The sequence below is a fragment of the Bos javanicus genome, chromosome X, assembly GCF_032452875.1.
Source record: "Bos javanicus breed banteng chromosome X, ARS-OSU_banteng_1.0, whole genome shotgun sequence".
Classification (NCBI taxonomy): domain Eukaryota; kingdom Metazoa; phylum Chordata; class Mammalia; order Artiodactyla; family Bovidae; genus Bos; species Bos javanicus.
The window spans coordinates 47,369,806-47,386,710 of NC_083897.1; the positions used below are offsets into that span (position 1 = coordinate 47,369,806).

The 16,905-nt window shown below is 37.8% G+C and overlaps 1 protein-coding gene across 3 annotated transcripts in view; it reads left to right on the forward strand.

The window, feature by feature from the left end:
- Positions 1-16,905, forward strand: part of DIAPH2 (diaphanous related formin 2) — a 941,635-nt gene that overhangs the window by 756,988 nt on the left and 167,742 nt on the right. For all 3 annotated transcript variants that reach the window (XM_061409121.1, XM_061409122.1, XM_061409123.1), the window contains one exon: positions 11,023-11,118. In XM_061409121.1, the coding sequence (XP_061265105.1) occupies positions 11,023-11,118 (96 nt within the window). The remainder of the gene's footprint in view (positions 1-11,022; positions 11,119-16,905) is intronic.

Below are 16,905 nucleotides of genomic sequence, written 5' to 3' on the forward strand. Positions count from 1 at the left end.
CATCATGTTAAAACAAGATATACGCTCCTCAGTTTGAAAGTGGAAGTTGTAATAAGAACAGATCAGTTTACAGCAAGCAGTCTTTACTCTGTGCATTCAAAAAAATGACATGATCAGAAACACACACACACGCAAGACTCCTTGCTCTTTAAAAATAGATAACCAACAGTTAAGTAGCTAACCAACATTTAAGTGCCTGTGCAAAAGTGAGGTGAAGTTGTCATTACCTTTCTGGCAGGAGAGTTGACCTACTCTAGAATCTGGTAAGCAGAGAAGGAATAATTCAAAAGTTGGTCTAACAATGGATGAATTGTCAACTTGTTTCCTGTATTCCAACCATCAGCAACATAGAGTACCAGTTCCCTCATGTACATTTTTATACCTGGTGGTGGGCTGCCGTTGTTGCTGTGATGTGTGACTTTTGTTAAAGCTATCTGACATAAGGGCCGTGCTTAAAAAATTACTTCCATCCTTCCCTTACCTGGTGCTTGTGCTAGGAACCAAGGAAAATACAAGTATACGTGTGACCTCTTGATGGTGCTCTGGAAGTTCAAACTATCCCTTTTCTTCTCTCCACAACTAGGGTTGTGTTTGTATTTCTTATGAAGATGCTTAGGTTCATTGTACAGTATTATATTCTGATATGACAGTCCAGTAGGCAAGGAGCTGTGTCTTCTATAACGGAGCTGAATTTACTCCACGTCAGTCAGAGGCTGGTTCTCGGGTGGAAAATCAAGTGCAAGTTCCATGCATGAAGCAGGGCACTCAAAGCCAGTGCTCTGGGACAACCCAGAGGGATGGGGTGGGGAGGGAGGTGGGAGGCGGGGTTCAGGATGGGGAGACACAGGTATACCCGTGGCTGATTCATGTCAATGTATGGCAAAAAAAACACCACAATCATGTAAAGTAATTAGCCTCCGATTAAAATAAATTAATTTTTAAAAATAAAACCAAAAAAAAAAAAAAAAGCTTGGAAAGCAGGTGTTTTGTTGCCTTTGGGGAAAAAAAAAACAGAAAACACCTCTCTTCTCTTTCAAGGTCTCTTAAATGTAAATCCACATAGAAGTGTGTGTATAATTGTTGCTTCATGAATGATTCTGTGTCATTCTTGACTTTGTACTTCTAAGTAGAGACATCTCAGTTTCAAATAGGCAGACATTGACTTCTGGTATTCTTTCCCATCTTCCACCCGTAAATGAGCCCTGTTTCACTGACACGGAGGTTGCCAAGCTCCTTCAGCAACTCAGAGATTGCGAGTTGCACAGGTGTTTGGATGTAGCATGACACTGATGTTGACAGTGTGTGCTCTAGAGCAGTGGTCAGCAAACTGATTGTGTAAAGGGCCAGATAATAAATATTTTAGACCTCGAAGACCAAAAAAATCTCCATCACAGCTACTCATGTCTGCTGTTACAGCTTGAAAGGAGCCATGGATCAATACATCATGAAATGGCATGGCTATGTTCCAATAAAAGTTATGGACTGAAATTTTAATTTGGGGGAATTTTCATGTAGTTTGAAAGATTATTCTTTTTCAATTAAAAAAAAAAACATTTAATGTGTGAGAACCATTCTTATGATGTGGACTGTACAAATAAGTGGTAGGTTGGTTTGACCACTGAGGCTATAATTTGCCAACTTCTGCTCTAGAAACATGCTTCCAAGGGTCTGAGGCTGATTCTGTCACCTCCCAACTTTGCCGCCTTGAGTGACTTACTTACCTAAATATGCCTCAGTTTTGTTACCTGAAAAATAGGTTGGTATAGAGATCCAGGGTACATACATCCCTTAGAACAGGGCCTGACATATTATAAACTCTCAATACATGGCAGATATTATTACCATGCCTATATCCAAAAACATCTTTGTTATTATCTTTTTAGAAAGTCACTGATAATTACTCTGCTGGATAGTTTTGAATGGAGTTAAATGTATTCTTTTTCCAAGTTTGTTTTTGCTTAGTTCTCCTTTCACAAATGTTCCGTAACCTTAGTAAATGATTGATTCTGATAGACACACAGAGTATTTCAAAGGTCTCTTTGAAATATTAATTATTTAAAATATCAAATGTGAGATATTTTACCAGAGGCATCAGCAGTGGTTTTCTGTTAAGTGTTAACATTAAGGTTTATTGGGTATTTGCTTATTTATAGAATGTGTAATTTTTTTCTCCCAATATTCTAGCATGTAGGTAACGGGGGAAAAAAATGAAGACGCATAAACATTACTTTTTAACTAATACTTACTATCAAGCTGTCTTACTTCAGGCAAACTGCCCAAAAGGTGCCTCTGGCCATAAAAGATCCTTCACTGAAACTACCAGTAGAAATCCATTCAAGTGTGTTAACTGGCAACTTTTTAAATTGCAAATGTATTAGGGAAATTGAACTCACCAATTTAGTTAGTGTGACAAACTTTAAGGTAGCACCTACCACATGGGTATTTGAGGAGAAATCCCTTTATCCTTTACTGCTCATCACTTTGGAATTGAATATCCATTTAGCTTGTGACCCTCTAAAATAATATTTATTCCATGACACAATGTACCTACAACCTTCAATTAAAATTGGTAAGGAAGAGCAGTATTCACTATGAAATTTATCTGAATCTGATGATCTCCTTCACTATAAGAAACTATTCATTACCTGTTGGGGCAAAGAGATGAAATAAGAGAATGAATGAACTCTCTAACCAACATTTTCCCTATAGTTTTAACTTTAATTGCTCTGAGATTAATTTTGCTTTTTGGTACATACCACTGTGCAAAGCCTCAACCTGGGAGGATGTTTTTCTGTTTTGTTTTACAAATCTTCAACTGCTGCATAATGTAATTACTACTCTGCCCCTAGCTCATCCTGTGGTTTCTAGTAATTTCTTCTAAGCTCCTGTGTCCTCTTTTCCCTCTTGAAAGTTTTCTTCTTTTGTACAGAACATCTGCCATCATTATTTCCCTCAGAACTTTATACATCTATTTATGCCCTCCTTTAATCTCTATGGAATAATATCTTGATTTTCTTAAACAGTTTTCATGGCCCTAAATAACTTCAGAGACTATTATCTTAGTTACCATCTGTTAGTTTTCCAAGTCAACATTATCTCCATTCTACACTCACTTCCAATTAAACTGTAAACTAACAAAAACCTCCCATCAGACAGAGGCTTTCTAGATGCTGTGGACCGCCATACAAGTTGTTCAGGTTTTTGTCATGTCTTACTTCTTATTTTGTTGAATTTTAAGAGCTATTTGTCAGCCCCAGGCCTTCATTTTTTTCAGATCCCAGAGAAGGAATTTTGTTTCCCTCTTTTTTGATAAGTGAGCAGTCTTCTAATTTTGTGTCATCTACAAATCCATACATCTTACAGCATGGTCTTAATCTGGCCTGTAATAGATGGTGTGGAAAAGATTGAATCTAACACTGATTTTTCTTGCTCTCCACTTATCACTGCCTTCTTATGCTGTCAGCCTCCATTTGCCACTACTTATGACCTTGCTCACAAAACCAGTTTTACTGTTCTATTCAGTCTTTTACCAATAATACCAAAATTGAGCATCCTGCTTTGCTCAGGGTTATATGCAGAATAATACTTGTCACTGCAAATTCAACTGTATTCTTTGTAGAATTTCTCACCTACTCTGACCTATTTTGCATAATACTGTGAGGCCAATCTTAAATGTCACCTTTATCATGTCATCACCTTCCTGAAGATCTACCAGTTGCTCTTTAGAAACCCTCTCATCACATTCAGACTTCTTACTTTGATACCCGAGGCCCTTTAGAACGTTGCTCGTATGTTGCTCTCCTCATGGTTTATTATGTACTCTGTGTATTTTTGCTTTCAGGTACCTACATTGATTCAAAAGCACCTCAACACATTTTATCCTTTTAACATTATATGATATGAACAGGCAAAATTAATAAAGCTTGCCTCTGAGTGGTGGAGGCAAGAGGGAACTTTCTGGAAGTGATGGAAACATTCAGTATCTTAACTCTGGTGGTTACAGTGGGTATAAACACTTGTCAAAATTCATCAAACTGTATGCAAAATCTACACATTACAGCATATGGAAGTTTATATACAGACACACATACATTCAGAGAGAGGAAGCAAGTAACCATGTATGTGTACATGAGGAGTTAATATATCTAGATTTTACAAAACTGCAATGAGGTACCATTTCACACTGGTCAGAATGGCCATCATTAAAGTGCCTCCAAATAATAAATGCTGGAGAGGGAATGGAGAAAAGGGAACCCTCTTACACTGTTGGTGAGAATGTAAATTGGAGAACTGTATGGAGGTTTCTTAAAAAAAAAAAAAAAACATACAACTACCATATAACCCAGCAATCCCACTACTGGGCATATACCCTGAGAAAAGTATAACACAAAAAGACACATGTACCCCAATGTTCATAGCAGCAGTGTTTACATTAGCCAAGACATGGAAGCAATCTAAATGTCCATTGATGGATGAATGGGTAAAGAAGATGTGAGGGTGTGTGTGTGTATGTGTGTGCATAGTGAAATATTCAGTTCAGTTCAGTTCAGTTCAGTTGCTCAGTCATGTCCGACTCTTTGCAACCTCATGAATCACAGCACGCCAGGCCTCCCTGTCCATCACCAACTCCCGGAGTTCACCCAGACTCATGTCCATCGAGTCAGTGATGCCATCCAGCCATCTCATCCTCTGTCGTCCCCTTCTCTTCCTGCCCCCGATCCCTCCCAGCATCAGAGTCTTTTCCAATGAGTCAACTCTTCTCATGAGGTGGCCAAAGTACTGGAGTTTCAGCTCTAGCATCATTCCTTCCAAAGAAATCCCAGGGCTGATCTCCTTCAGAATGGACTGGTTGGATCTCCTTGCAGTCCAAGGGACTCTCTCAGTCATAAAAAAAGAATCAAATAATGCCACTTGCAGCAACATGGATAGACCTAGAGATTATCATACTAAGTGATGTAAGCCAGACAGAGAAAGATAAATTATATCACTTATATGTGGATTCTCCAAAAATGATACAAATGAACTTATCTACAAAACAGAAATAGACACACAGACATAGAAAGCAAACTTAACGGTTAAATTTAAAAATTTTTAAAGATCTGGATTTTAGTCTCTTTAAACTAATCATTTTCAACCTTTCAAGTATAATTTTTTCAAAGGCTTAACCTAAGCCCTTTCTCGTCCATCACTCTTCCCCAATTCTTTGAGCCCACAGAGAACATAGTTTTATTTTTTTAATTATTTAGTCTACCTAAGTGTTATTTCACAGTAGGGTCCTACCCTCATTAATAAGCCTTTTGCTTCTTTTGGGTCACGTTATTGACTCTCAGTTCATTTTTGTTGGTTGATGGAAACTTCTTCAACTTCAATCTGCTCAGCTTTTCCAGAAAGCCTTAATTATATAATTGAGAAAATTCAAGGAGGCAACAGTGGTGAATATAGAAGCCATTTTATTTCCAGACTGTTAGGATCTTAGGAAGTGATTTTTATAGTAGTGACTTCGCTTTAGTCATTTTTGAGGAATAATGAACTAGACTTGAGTCTTAGTTAATAGAACAGTCCAAGGCACTAGGTATTTTGGCTCCTAGAGAAATAAGGAATAGGTAGTCTAATTAATAATGTTTGATAAAAAGAAGGTGAGCACAAAAGTATTTTCAAAAATTGTAAAGGGTCAGAAATTTTGCTCTACTTGCATGCTAGCAAGTCAGCTGCCAAAGTTTCAGGGGAGCTGGCAGAAGACACAAGATTCCTGGGTCAGAGACAAAGAAGTCTGTTGTTCGCAGCACAGAGAGCAGTGTGAGCTTCATGTTCAAATTGCTTTCCCTTGCCCTCCAGCTCCCACAGGGTGATGCCAGGGTGGGCCCAGGTGGGTACTAGGCACATAGTGGGTTGTGTCACATCTGAGGAACTCATACTTAAGAGAACCCAAATCTTGTATAGTGGGTTGAAAGCAAACTTGTCTGACATCTGCCCTAGAGGGAGATATAATCTGTTTTCCAAGTAAGCCTACCCTATGCTCTGGAGGAAAACATTGTATCTTCAAGGCTGTTGACGGTTAAAAACATCCTTGAAACAATAGTCCAGAATAATAGTCATCAATGCCTGTGCCCACAAAATGTCCACGAATGTGAGAAATTCATAGGGCCTTTCCTCTGAATAAGTTTGTGCTGGCCATTGGCAGACAGCCTTATATAAAAGTAGAGTAGAGTTCATTACTTGACCTGGTGCTGATTTTAATCTGTGGTATCTTCAGACTCTTCTGGGGAAATTGAGTCAACACACACAGGTAAGTAGTGATGCTGAAAATTGAAATCAGTGGGCATTCAGCATCTACAGAATGGCCAATATTGTTAGAAACATGATATAGAAGATACAACCCATGCCTTTTATTTTACCCAGAGATAAGTAGCTCACACAGAGCCCACTGTATTACATGCAGCTCTCCTGGCTCCTTAACAATGTCTGTGATCTAATTTCAGGATGAAAGATTAGAAATTCACCTCTGAATTGTTATTTCTCAGACATGCCCATGTATTACCATTTTAGTGGTTGAAAGACATTACCAAATTTCTCCTTGATATTGTTTCACTCAGTAAAATAGGTATTGTAATTTGTAAGAAAACACATTTTTCCATGTAATTCAATAAGGCTATTTTTCTTTTCAATGATAAATAAAACAGTTAAAAGATTTTTTCCCCTGAGTTTGATCTCATAAACCAAAAAATTAAAAAGTCAAACAGCTACTCACTGCTAATCACATCTAAGTAAGAATGAGTAGTTCTGTGAACTTGGAAAATCTAAGTGAACTGTAAACCTCACACAATTTGATCATGGACCAAATTTTGCTGAAATGTATTTAAAATGAAGGGTAACTTTCAAATGATCATGTTGACTTTCATTTTGTTTGAGGAAGACAAGTCTATAATATATTTATAAAACCTTTACTCCTTAGGCTTGAACATTTCATGAAGATCTCTCAGTTCCTTTGAAAGTTATCATGAAGCAAACAAAAAGTAATGGTGGACTAGTGGTTTGAAACAAACATTTCTTTCCTTAAAGGCAGTACTGAGGTTTACCAAGACCTGGCTTCTTTTTCTTCTTTTTTTTCCCTAACAGAATTATCTAGCATATGCCTTCTCAGCAGGAGCTATATCACCCTCAAGGGAATCAGTATTGGTTATTGGAGAGGTGGGAGGAGAAAAATCTTAGATATTACAATGGTCTGTGACTTTCCAAAGGGCCACAGTACATAAACAGATATATATAGTTATATCTGTGATACTAAATTTTAATATGGGGGAATTAGGAAAAGATATCTAACAAGGCTCCTTTAGGGGAGGAGGGAACAAAAATGGGGAAAAAAGTTGAGAAATGGTGATCTTACATAACATTCTGTTAAATGTTGTCAGGTGGCAACCACTAAATTAAGCACAGGGATTTATTTGTAATTCCTCTATACTTTATGTCGTATTTGTTCTTTCCATCTTTTTAGTCCATAAACAATATAAAGCATTAAAGAATTTTAATGACATGCTATCCATAATATCATTATGTTATAGACTTTTTTCATGTTTGCCCATCATTTATGTTTAAATAATAAATACATACTGTTTGGTATTCTGTTCTCTTGACTCATACACATGTATTCATCCTTTTACATGACTGTTTTTATAAGGATGCACGAAATTTAGTTGTACTTTGGTTCTCTTCTGGTTGTACTTCTGTATCTAAAACCTCCTTCCATGTCTTCTTTTCCCCTGACTGCCTTTTAAAAATTGAGCTCCTCAGAAAATATATTCTATTCCCCTTCTTCTCATACATTATCTCAGGATCCTCTCACCCATCTTCCAATGACACTCTCATTTTTAGCTCCAGTCTAGACTTCACTCCTGGGCTCCAGATTCATATTTCCAACTTCTTACTGGATTTCTCTACTTAGATATTCCTCAAAAAGCAATTTTTTTCAAACCTGTTTATCCTTTGTCTTCTAGACTCTTTTTCTCCCCCTTGATATCACCCTTCCAGCCAGGTCCTATTGACTGTATTAATACCTTTAAAATATCCCTCCTTTCTAGTTACTCTGTTAACCCTTGAATTCAGTCCTTTATCTCTTGCTGAGAGAATTACCATTACACTCCTAAACATCTCCCTACCTCCTGTCATGCTGTCCCCAGAGTCATCCTCCACAGTGCTGTCTGACAAGTCTTTCTAAAGTATAAATCATATCAAGTCACTTCCTATATTACTTATGGCTGTACTGCCCAATACAGTAACCACGAGCCACATATAGCTATTGAGCACTTGAAATGTAACTAATCTGAAACGAAAGATGCTGAAATTAAATTGCGTTAGATTTATGAGACTTGGTCTGATAAAAGGAATGTAAAATACATATAATTTTTGTATATATTTAGATAAATATTAGTATATTAAGATTCATTTCATCGGTTTCTTTTTATCTTTTTTAATATGGCTAACAGAAAACTTAAAATTATTTATGTTGCTCACATTTGTGGTTTTGTATTATATATCTGTTAGTGCTGGCTTATAGGATAATGCTCAAACCCATATCATAGCATTAAAAAACAAAACTCAACTGAATAAATTTTTAAGTCCTAATTGGTTTTATTAAATGAATCATAAATTGGGTGACATCTCATCTGGTAAATAGAAGAGAGCTCTAAAGAGCTGTACAAAAGGGAAGACTTTTATAGGCAGAAGGAAGCAAGACAAGGAAGTTATTCTAGCAAAGAGTAGATTGTTCAGACAAGGTCACCTTCCTTTGTTGCACAGTGGGAGGTCTATCAGGTAGATTTCCTTTCTAGTGTTGACCAGGAAATTTCAGACTGAGTGATTAAGATTATATTCCTAGGAGAGGCTGAAACTGCAATTAGATTAAGTCTCCATTTGGTGATGTGAGCCTTTTTACAGGTGACTCCAATTTGGGCCTGTTGGCTCTTTTTTAACAACAGCATTATGATGTTTCATCATGTGGCTATCACATGTCTAGTCCATTTCATCTTCTTCTAGCTATCATGCAACAATTGATCTGGGTTCATACCAGGGCCCCTCCACATGCCAGCTGTGTGATCTGGAGCAAGATGCTTAAACTCTCTAAGTTTTAGTATACCTAGCTGAAAAACATAGATATTATTTGCTTCAATATTTTGTTGGGAGGATCATATCACCAAGCTGGCTGTCCAGTGGTTAAGTGCTGTCACTGCTGTAGGTCCGGGTTTGATCCCTGGTCAAGGAACTAAGATCCCACAAGCTGTGTGGTGCAGCCAAAAAAAGATACAATCAATGTCAAGTGCCTACCACATAAAATTTAATTCTCACTGATACATTCCAGTCATGCCAGACTGCATTTCCTCTTTTCTTTCTATTGTAAAGAGCAGGTGATGGTTCAGATGTGTATGCAGCCTTAATATTCCTAAAAGTGAACATCCTCTTTCCCTGTTTAGTTGCTGGAGTTCCACTCTCCCTTTATTTTTCCTGTTTTCATCAAATATTATACCTGAAAACCTCTGAGTTTCCTTCTATTTTTTCACTCAATGTCTTGTCCTAGAGATTGATTTTAAAAATAAAACAATGATTGTAACATTGAGGAAATCTCAAGTCAAATGAAGAACATAATAAAAAGATTGTAGCTTGTTCTTGCCCCATAAGAGAATACTTTTTTTCCTATGATCTGACACCCCACAGTCAATCCTTTAAGCAAAGTAGGATTTAAATTTAATTTAAGAATAACATAAGAAACAATTTCTTCTGCCTCACTCCCACACTTTTCTTCTCTTAACCCTCCTGCTTGCAAATGTCTTCTACCCTGCTGCTGCTAAGTCGCTTCAGTCATGTCCAACTCTGTGCGACCCCATAGACGGCAGCCCACCAGGCTCCCCCATCCCTGGGATTCTCCAGGCAAGAACACTGGAGTGGGTTGCCATTTCCTTCTCCAATGCATGAAAGTGAAAAGTGAAAGTGAAGTCGCTCAGTCATGTCCAACTCTTTGCGACCCCATGGATTGCAGCCTACCAGGTTCCTCCGTCCATGGGATTTTCCAGGCAAGAGTACTGGAGTGGGGTGCCATTGCCTTCTCCGGTCTTCTACCCTAGACCCATACATTAGCTACCACTCAATTAACTACCTAATGAGGGTCCTTTTCATCAGTGAGGTCTGTTGGGAAAAGCCTCCTCAGCTCACTGTGGATTATCCACAGTGTCTTAGAGAGTTTCTGGCAATGGACACTTGCTCTAACAAATCTTAAAAGTGTTTCTGATGGCCAGAATTGTCAAAGATAAGAGTAAGATGAAATGTTTTATAGACATATCCTTTGGGAACTTCCATGAACATCTTTTGAGTATCCCACTCATAGGAAAAGCTTAGAAGCACAACAGCATTCTAAAAGGGGGTGATGAGACTCTGGCTAATGTCTCTCGAGTGTAAAATGTGGCCTTTCAGATGATGTAGTCACCTTTGCCTTCTACAATGTCAGCATTTCAAAATGGGTAAAGGATATGGATTAGGTAGGAGCTGAATGCAAATGTGTTTTGCAAATAGTGTCTTTTAAGATAATTGCAGATGACGGTGGAATACTGAATGTATTAATACAATCAGTATTTAACCTTGTGTAACTCTGCTTCATCAAATCACACCCTGCACATTGATTGCATTAAGCCAGGTCAGTGGTTTCTTACTTAGGAATATCTTATAAGAATCTTAACATGAAGGCAACAGTAGTTGATCAGCTGCTGTTTATTTACATACTGAACATGTCATCAATAATACAAAAGCCAAGGTCTTTAAGTTGAAAAAACAGTGGGATTGGCATGAATTTTGCTTAATGGTGCGTAATAAGCAAAGTAGTCTGTGGTGCCAGAAACTGACAGGATGCATTATGTTGAAACAGATATATGTCTTTAATTTAAGGGTATTATGTAAATCTGACAGGAGTTTTTCCCTTTATTTTCCTGTAGTTTAACTTTAATTGCTCGAAGATTAATTCTGAGTTTTCCCTTCCTCCAGAGGGTGATGAGACAGGCGTGATGGATAATCTTCTGGAAGCCCTGCAATCAGGGGCGGCATTCCGAGACCGCAGAAAGCGGATTCCAAGGAATCCAGGTAGGAGCCATTCTAGCTCTCATGGTATTATAGAATGTAAATGCTCAGAACCAAATACAACAACAACAAAAAAAATACCTTTCTCATGAAAAAAAATGTATTTGAAACAGTTGATCTCAGTTCATGAGTGAAGTCTCAGCAGGCTTCTATATCTACCTGATCACAAGTTTTAACTTTGTAAAAGTGTCTTCAAATAACAGTAGGCTTTGCAAAAAAGTTTAGAAACAAGTATTCCAACTGTGTTTAATACTAAATATTTTTATTTGTTATTTTATGAGCATGTGATTTGTCTAGAAGATGGTTTAAAATCGTAACTGTAATTAAAGTCATCCCAAATAATTGGCTTGAAGGATGTAACAGGTAAGGAAACTGAGATAATGCTTCTTTTCAGAGGTCATTTTGGCTTTGTGATCCATTCTCCATGTTACTAAAGAGAGGAGAGGCACTGATGATCCAAGATGCCCTGAAGTCTCAAGTGTTGGAACCCCTTTTTGTGTGTGTTAGATTAATAACAAAGCCACACTATGAAATTGATCTTGGTGGAAGAAAAAACATAAACAAAACAGGCTCCCTCCCTCAAGAGGAACCAGAATGTTGTCCATCTTTCCACTTCATACCCTATGTCTGAAATAAATAAGAACTTCTTACAGAATAATCCAAGTAGGCTGAGCTATCTACTTCTTTTAAGGACATTTTTATATTTTTAATTCCTATCTTTCTTGAAGTAGAGGGAGAAATTATATGTGTTGTTTGTAAAAGTTCTCTTCATGGACTGTAGAGTGATATGGAGGTGTCAATGAAAAAAGGAAAATTAATAGTAAACATGGAAACTCTACTTAATTTAGATTAGTAAGATTTGCCTTGCATAGCCTACAATTCAAAAATATTCTATGTTTGGAATAGAAACAATCATATTTCATTAAAATGGAAATTCAGTTCAATTCAGTCACTCAGTCGTGTCTGACTCCCTGTGACCCCATGGACTGTAGCATGCCAGGCTTCCCTGTCCATCACCAACTCCCAAAGCTTGCTCAGACTCATATCCATTGAGAAGGCAATGGCAGAACACTTCAGTATTCTTGCCTTGAGAACCCCATGAACAGTATGAAAAGGCAAAATGGAAATTGGTACCTCTCAAAACTATTGTACTCCCAACAAAATAATGAAAGAAATGAAGTCCAGTGAAGAATGAATGACCAAGCTTTGTCCCCGGCACAGGAATATGAGTGCAAAAGGCTGACAAGTAACAGAAAGTATAGCTGACCTCTCCACCATCCCCCATCTCCATGACAATGAGAGGATGCCTGGATGACAAATACATATCTCACAGGCTCTGAGAGCCACCCGCAGAGAGGCCCCTCAGAGATGTTAACCATTTCCTAGCAGGAACCACCACTGGGCTGAAGAAACCATTAACCACGTGGAATATCCGCTAATATGCTGTGGGATGCAGAAATACAAAACCATCCAACAGCAAGCACCAAAAGAGACCCTAAGGGTCAAAACTATTCATCAACAAGCACCAAAGAAACAGTCTTAGAAAGCAGTGTAAGAGCTCTGTGGTCACCTTTCAAATGCATACAAGCAAATTCATTATCCTACGGAACTACATTGCTGTTCGGTTCATGACACCTGAGTTAGGAAACATTGATGCTTCCCGGTCCCTGCCATCATTCTCCCTCCACTTAAAAAATAAAATAAAATTTATTTGGCTGTGCCAGGCCTTAGATGCAGCATGGGGAAAAAAAAAATGATCCAGAAAAGCTTTTGGCAATGGTGAAATTCATGGCAGAAGACAAAATAAGTTTTATTTCATCTTTTTCACATTTGAGTGAATCCTGATGGGTAGATTAGCCTGAAAGTTAGATTTTGTTGAGAGAAGAAGAATGTTTTGATTGGAGTGTAAGACTGCTTTATGTAGATGAAGACATTGCAGATGGCCTACAAAAAGAGTAGAAGACTGAAGGAAAGAAAGTTAACATCTCTATTTATATATGTCCATATTTTTTAAGGTAATGCTACTTATCTGTCCTCAATCTTGACCTGTAAAATGCAAATATTCTCCCATGCTACCAGAGGCCCCTTCCACCTTTTAAGGAAAATAAAAACCAGTCCTGCTCTTTCTTGAACAATCAGAGCATTTATAGTCAGTGGAAAGCAAACTGAAATAATTTTTCTATCAGTGCAGTTTTCTGTTAAGCAGCTTATAAGTAAAAGCACCTTATTCTGTGCCATAAAAAAACTGCCGTCATCTTTCTAGGCTGTTTATTTTTAAAATACATTTGCTAAGGCTCCTGTCTGATTAGTCTCACACTTCATACTGACTGTACAAAGATGGTACCGAGAGAGATCATTCCATGGGGTTTCTGTGAGTTTAGTACTAAGGGAATGTAGTGTTGTCAACTGCAAAACACTAAGAATATATTCACAAACTGTATACTTTTTTAGTACTGATTCTGAGTAATCTAAATTAAGACCTCTCTTATTTTGTAGTTGGAGGGCCTCCACAAGCACATAGGGTCAAAAATATCAGCCCCGTTAGCTCTGGCAGTCATTCCAAGGAGCAGCAGCCAATGCACATGTCCAGTGGTGAGAAGAAACCAGAAGGCAGACAGTGGCAATGATTGGTAAAGCATCTTGGATATCAGTAGAAGTGCTTGAAGGGAGAGGGAGGGGAAGGCAGACACAGAGTTTGCAAGTCTGCCAAAAACTCCCTTGTCTGCTTCCCTCTTTCTTAAAGCAACAGAACTGGGGGGTTTTCCACATTCCCTCCCTGTTTCTGCCTCTCTTAGCTAAGATCCTCTTTTCCTGCTGGCCTCCTTTTGTTTTCACTTTCCTAGGCACCTTATTTTGTTCCTTCCCAAGATCCCATTGACTTTATAGTGTTACACTTTCCCTGTTCAACCCCAGTATCCTTGTTCCTGTACAAAGACCTTTACTTCACCATGGTGAGATAAAAGCAGAAAAAATAAATTATAAAGAAGACTGTTTTCTCCAAGTCAAGTCAAATCAGAGGAAATAGCCAAAAAAATCTGAAATCAAAGTCAACTGCAGACAGCAAAGAAGTACTGCTCTGCTTGCCAAAAACTCTTTATCATTGCTTACAGATGGACACTTCAACGTGTACAATACATAGCCCTACAATTGTGCGTCTAATTGCAGTGTTTTCCGTTCCATATTTAAAGAAAATGAAGTGAGAGTCTGTATTTTTCATTAGAAAATCAAAATGTTAATAAATGGTATGAAGAGTTGCCTAAATTGCAAATCTTCTGCAGAGAGGCGATGTTCCCCTCCCTAAGAAGAAGTCCCATTAGTTTACTCAGAAAGAGCTCCCAAATATTGCCTCCAGCCCATTCAGCTGAATGTACTGTTTCAGTTTAGGGCACCAACAGCCATTTTAAGGAAGAGGATCACATTTGTAGTTATTTTGAAAATATTACTAACTGGTATAGCATGGGCCCCAGCCAATCAGAACATGTAAGGGTAAGGAATAGCCTGATGGCTTTACCAATGCCCACTGGCTGAATATTAATCCAGATTATGGCTGGGCTGGTGTCAAACTCAGAAATTAGGAAATGAACCCCTAAACATCCATTCATTTACTCAACTTCCTCTGTTTTGTGAAAGGTACTATGCTAGACATGATGACAGATACAAAAATAATTAAGATTTCCTTAGTTATAAGACCCTCGTGTCTTATAGAAATGATAAAAATAGGAAGACTACAGGATAAGGCAGACAATAGGGGCATTATACAAGAGATATTAATAGCATCCTATGTGAGTTCTGAGAAGGGAAATATCATGCCATATCAATATGTCATAAAAAGTCATGGAGAAAGACTTTGAAGGATGAGTATGGATTTCAGCAGGAGTTGGAGGTGGGGATAGTGGGCATTTGAGTTAGATGAAATATCATTAAGAGTTTAGAAACTGCAAAGCATTTTGGGAGAGTGGCAAATAGCACAACTACTAGAAAATAGGTTATATAAAGTGTAGGTTGTTACCCTATCAGAGAATGCTTGAATAAGAGACAAAGGTGTATCATTCTTTAACAATGGGAATATACTGAGCTTTTTAGCAGTGGAAGAATATGACCAAAGCTATATATTGAAATATTTAATCTATAGGAATGTGGGCGATGACTTAGGATTCTACTGTCATATCTTTAGACAAAAGGAGATAATTTAGGGAAAGAGAAGTAACCAAGAGTCAAGGATAACCCTAGGATTGACTTTGAATAGCTGGGAGGACACTTGGGTTATGAGAGAAAACTATTGAGATCAGGAAAAGGAATGGTGATAAAAGACAAATTCAGTTTGGGGCGAGTGAAACTGCAAGTGGTAGCAGAGCATCGAGATCAAGATGTCCAGAAGTTTCTTGGAAATATGATTGGAGATTTCATCACAAGATGATTGAGTTAGTGAGATTTCTGATTATATTGAATACTTTAGAAATGGAAGAGATTATTAGAGGGATTATTAAGAAAAATAAACCCAAACCCAGAACTTTGAAAATGCCTCTCCCTAGGGTCTAAAAGTAGAAGACTAGCAGAGAAGTCTGATCAGGAACACTTGGGTAGGTAGGAGGCCAATCAAAACATTATTGTTCTAAAAGCAAAGGAAGGCAAAAAAGGTGTGCATTTTCAACAATGGCATATGCTACAGTGAAATCAAATAAGATCAAGACCAATGATTTGCCATTTGGGAGCTTTCTAGTGACATTTTAAGAGCATCTTTTCAATAATGGAATGGAACTGGGAGCCAGAATGGAGGAACTTAGTAGATGGTGAGCCTCTAGGGGTAGATAGTATTCATTCAGAATTAAACAATTTTATTGACTGTCCCCTGGGCATCACATGCTGGGTTAGGTGCTGAGGATTTAACACCAAATAGGATATTTGCCTCAATGAGCTCACAGACCATTTGAAAAACATGAATGTAATCCACGTGATACAAGTGCAATGCAAGCAACTAACACAGCATTGTAAATCAACTGTACTTCAGGTAAAAACATTTCAATTTAAAAAAAAGTGTAATCTTATATGTGCCATAATGAGATAGGAATCATGTGTTTATGTAGCACGGGACATAGAATAATTCCCCACATCCCCTACCCTCTCGCCTTTGTATTCCCTAAAATATGTGTTAGTCACTTCAGTCATGTCCTACTCTTTGTGACCACATGGACTGTAGCCTGCCAGACTCCTCTGTCTTTGGAATTCTCCAGACAAGGATACTGGAGTGGGTAGACATTCCCTTCTCCAGGGGATCTTTCTGACCCGGAGATGGAACCTAGGTCTCATGCATTGCTGGTGGGTTTCTTTACTATCTAAAATATAGACTACACTTTCTATAAATTTGGTGAGTGAAAGGAACATTTCGGTTTCTATCATCTCTGAATTTGGCCAAATCTTTCTGGACTCTCTTTGTTACAGCCTTTGTTAGCATTTAAGGTAATAAATCCCATATGTTTACAACCTACTTTGTAAAGAATTGTCCATCAGTATTCTTAACTTTGTCATTATAAGGTCAAAGATATGCTTTGGAGGAAAAAGAAATTCATAAAGAAAACCTTGCAGAAGTAAAAACCACACTTAAAATATATACACTATGCCAAATCTTTTTTTTTTTCTTCTGAATATCTATAGATACTTCGAACATGCTTATCTTTTAATCAGCTCCACCTCTTCCTTCTCTGCCCACTGTAAGTATAAACAGGCTTCTCAGCAATAAATAGATATCTAACTGAGCTATTTTGGCTATGACTAGATTTTGATATATAGTTC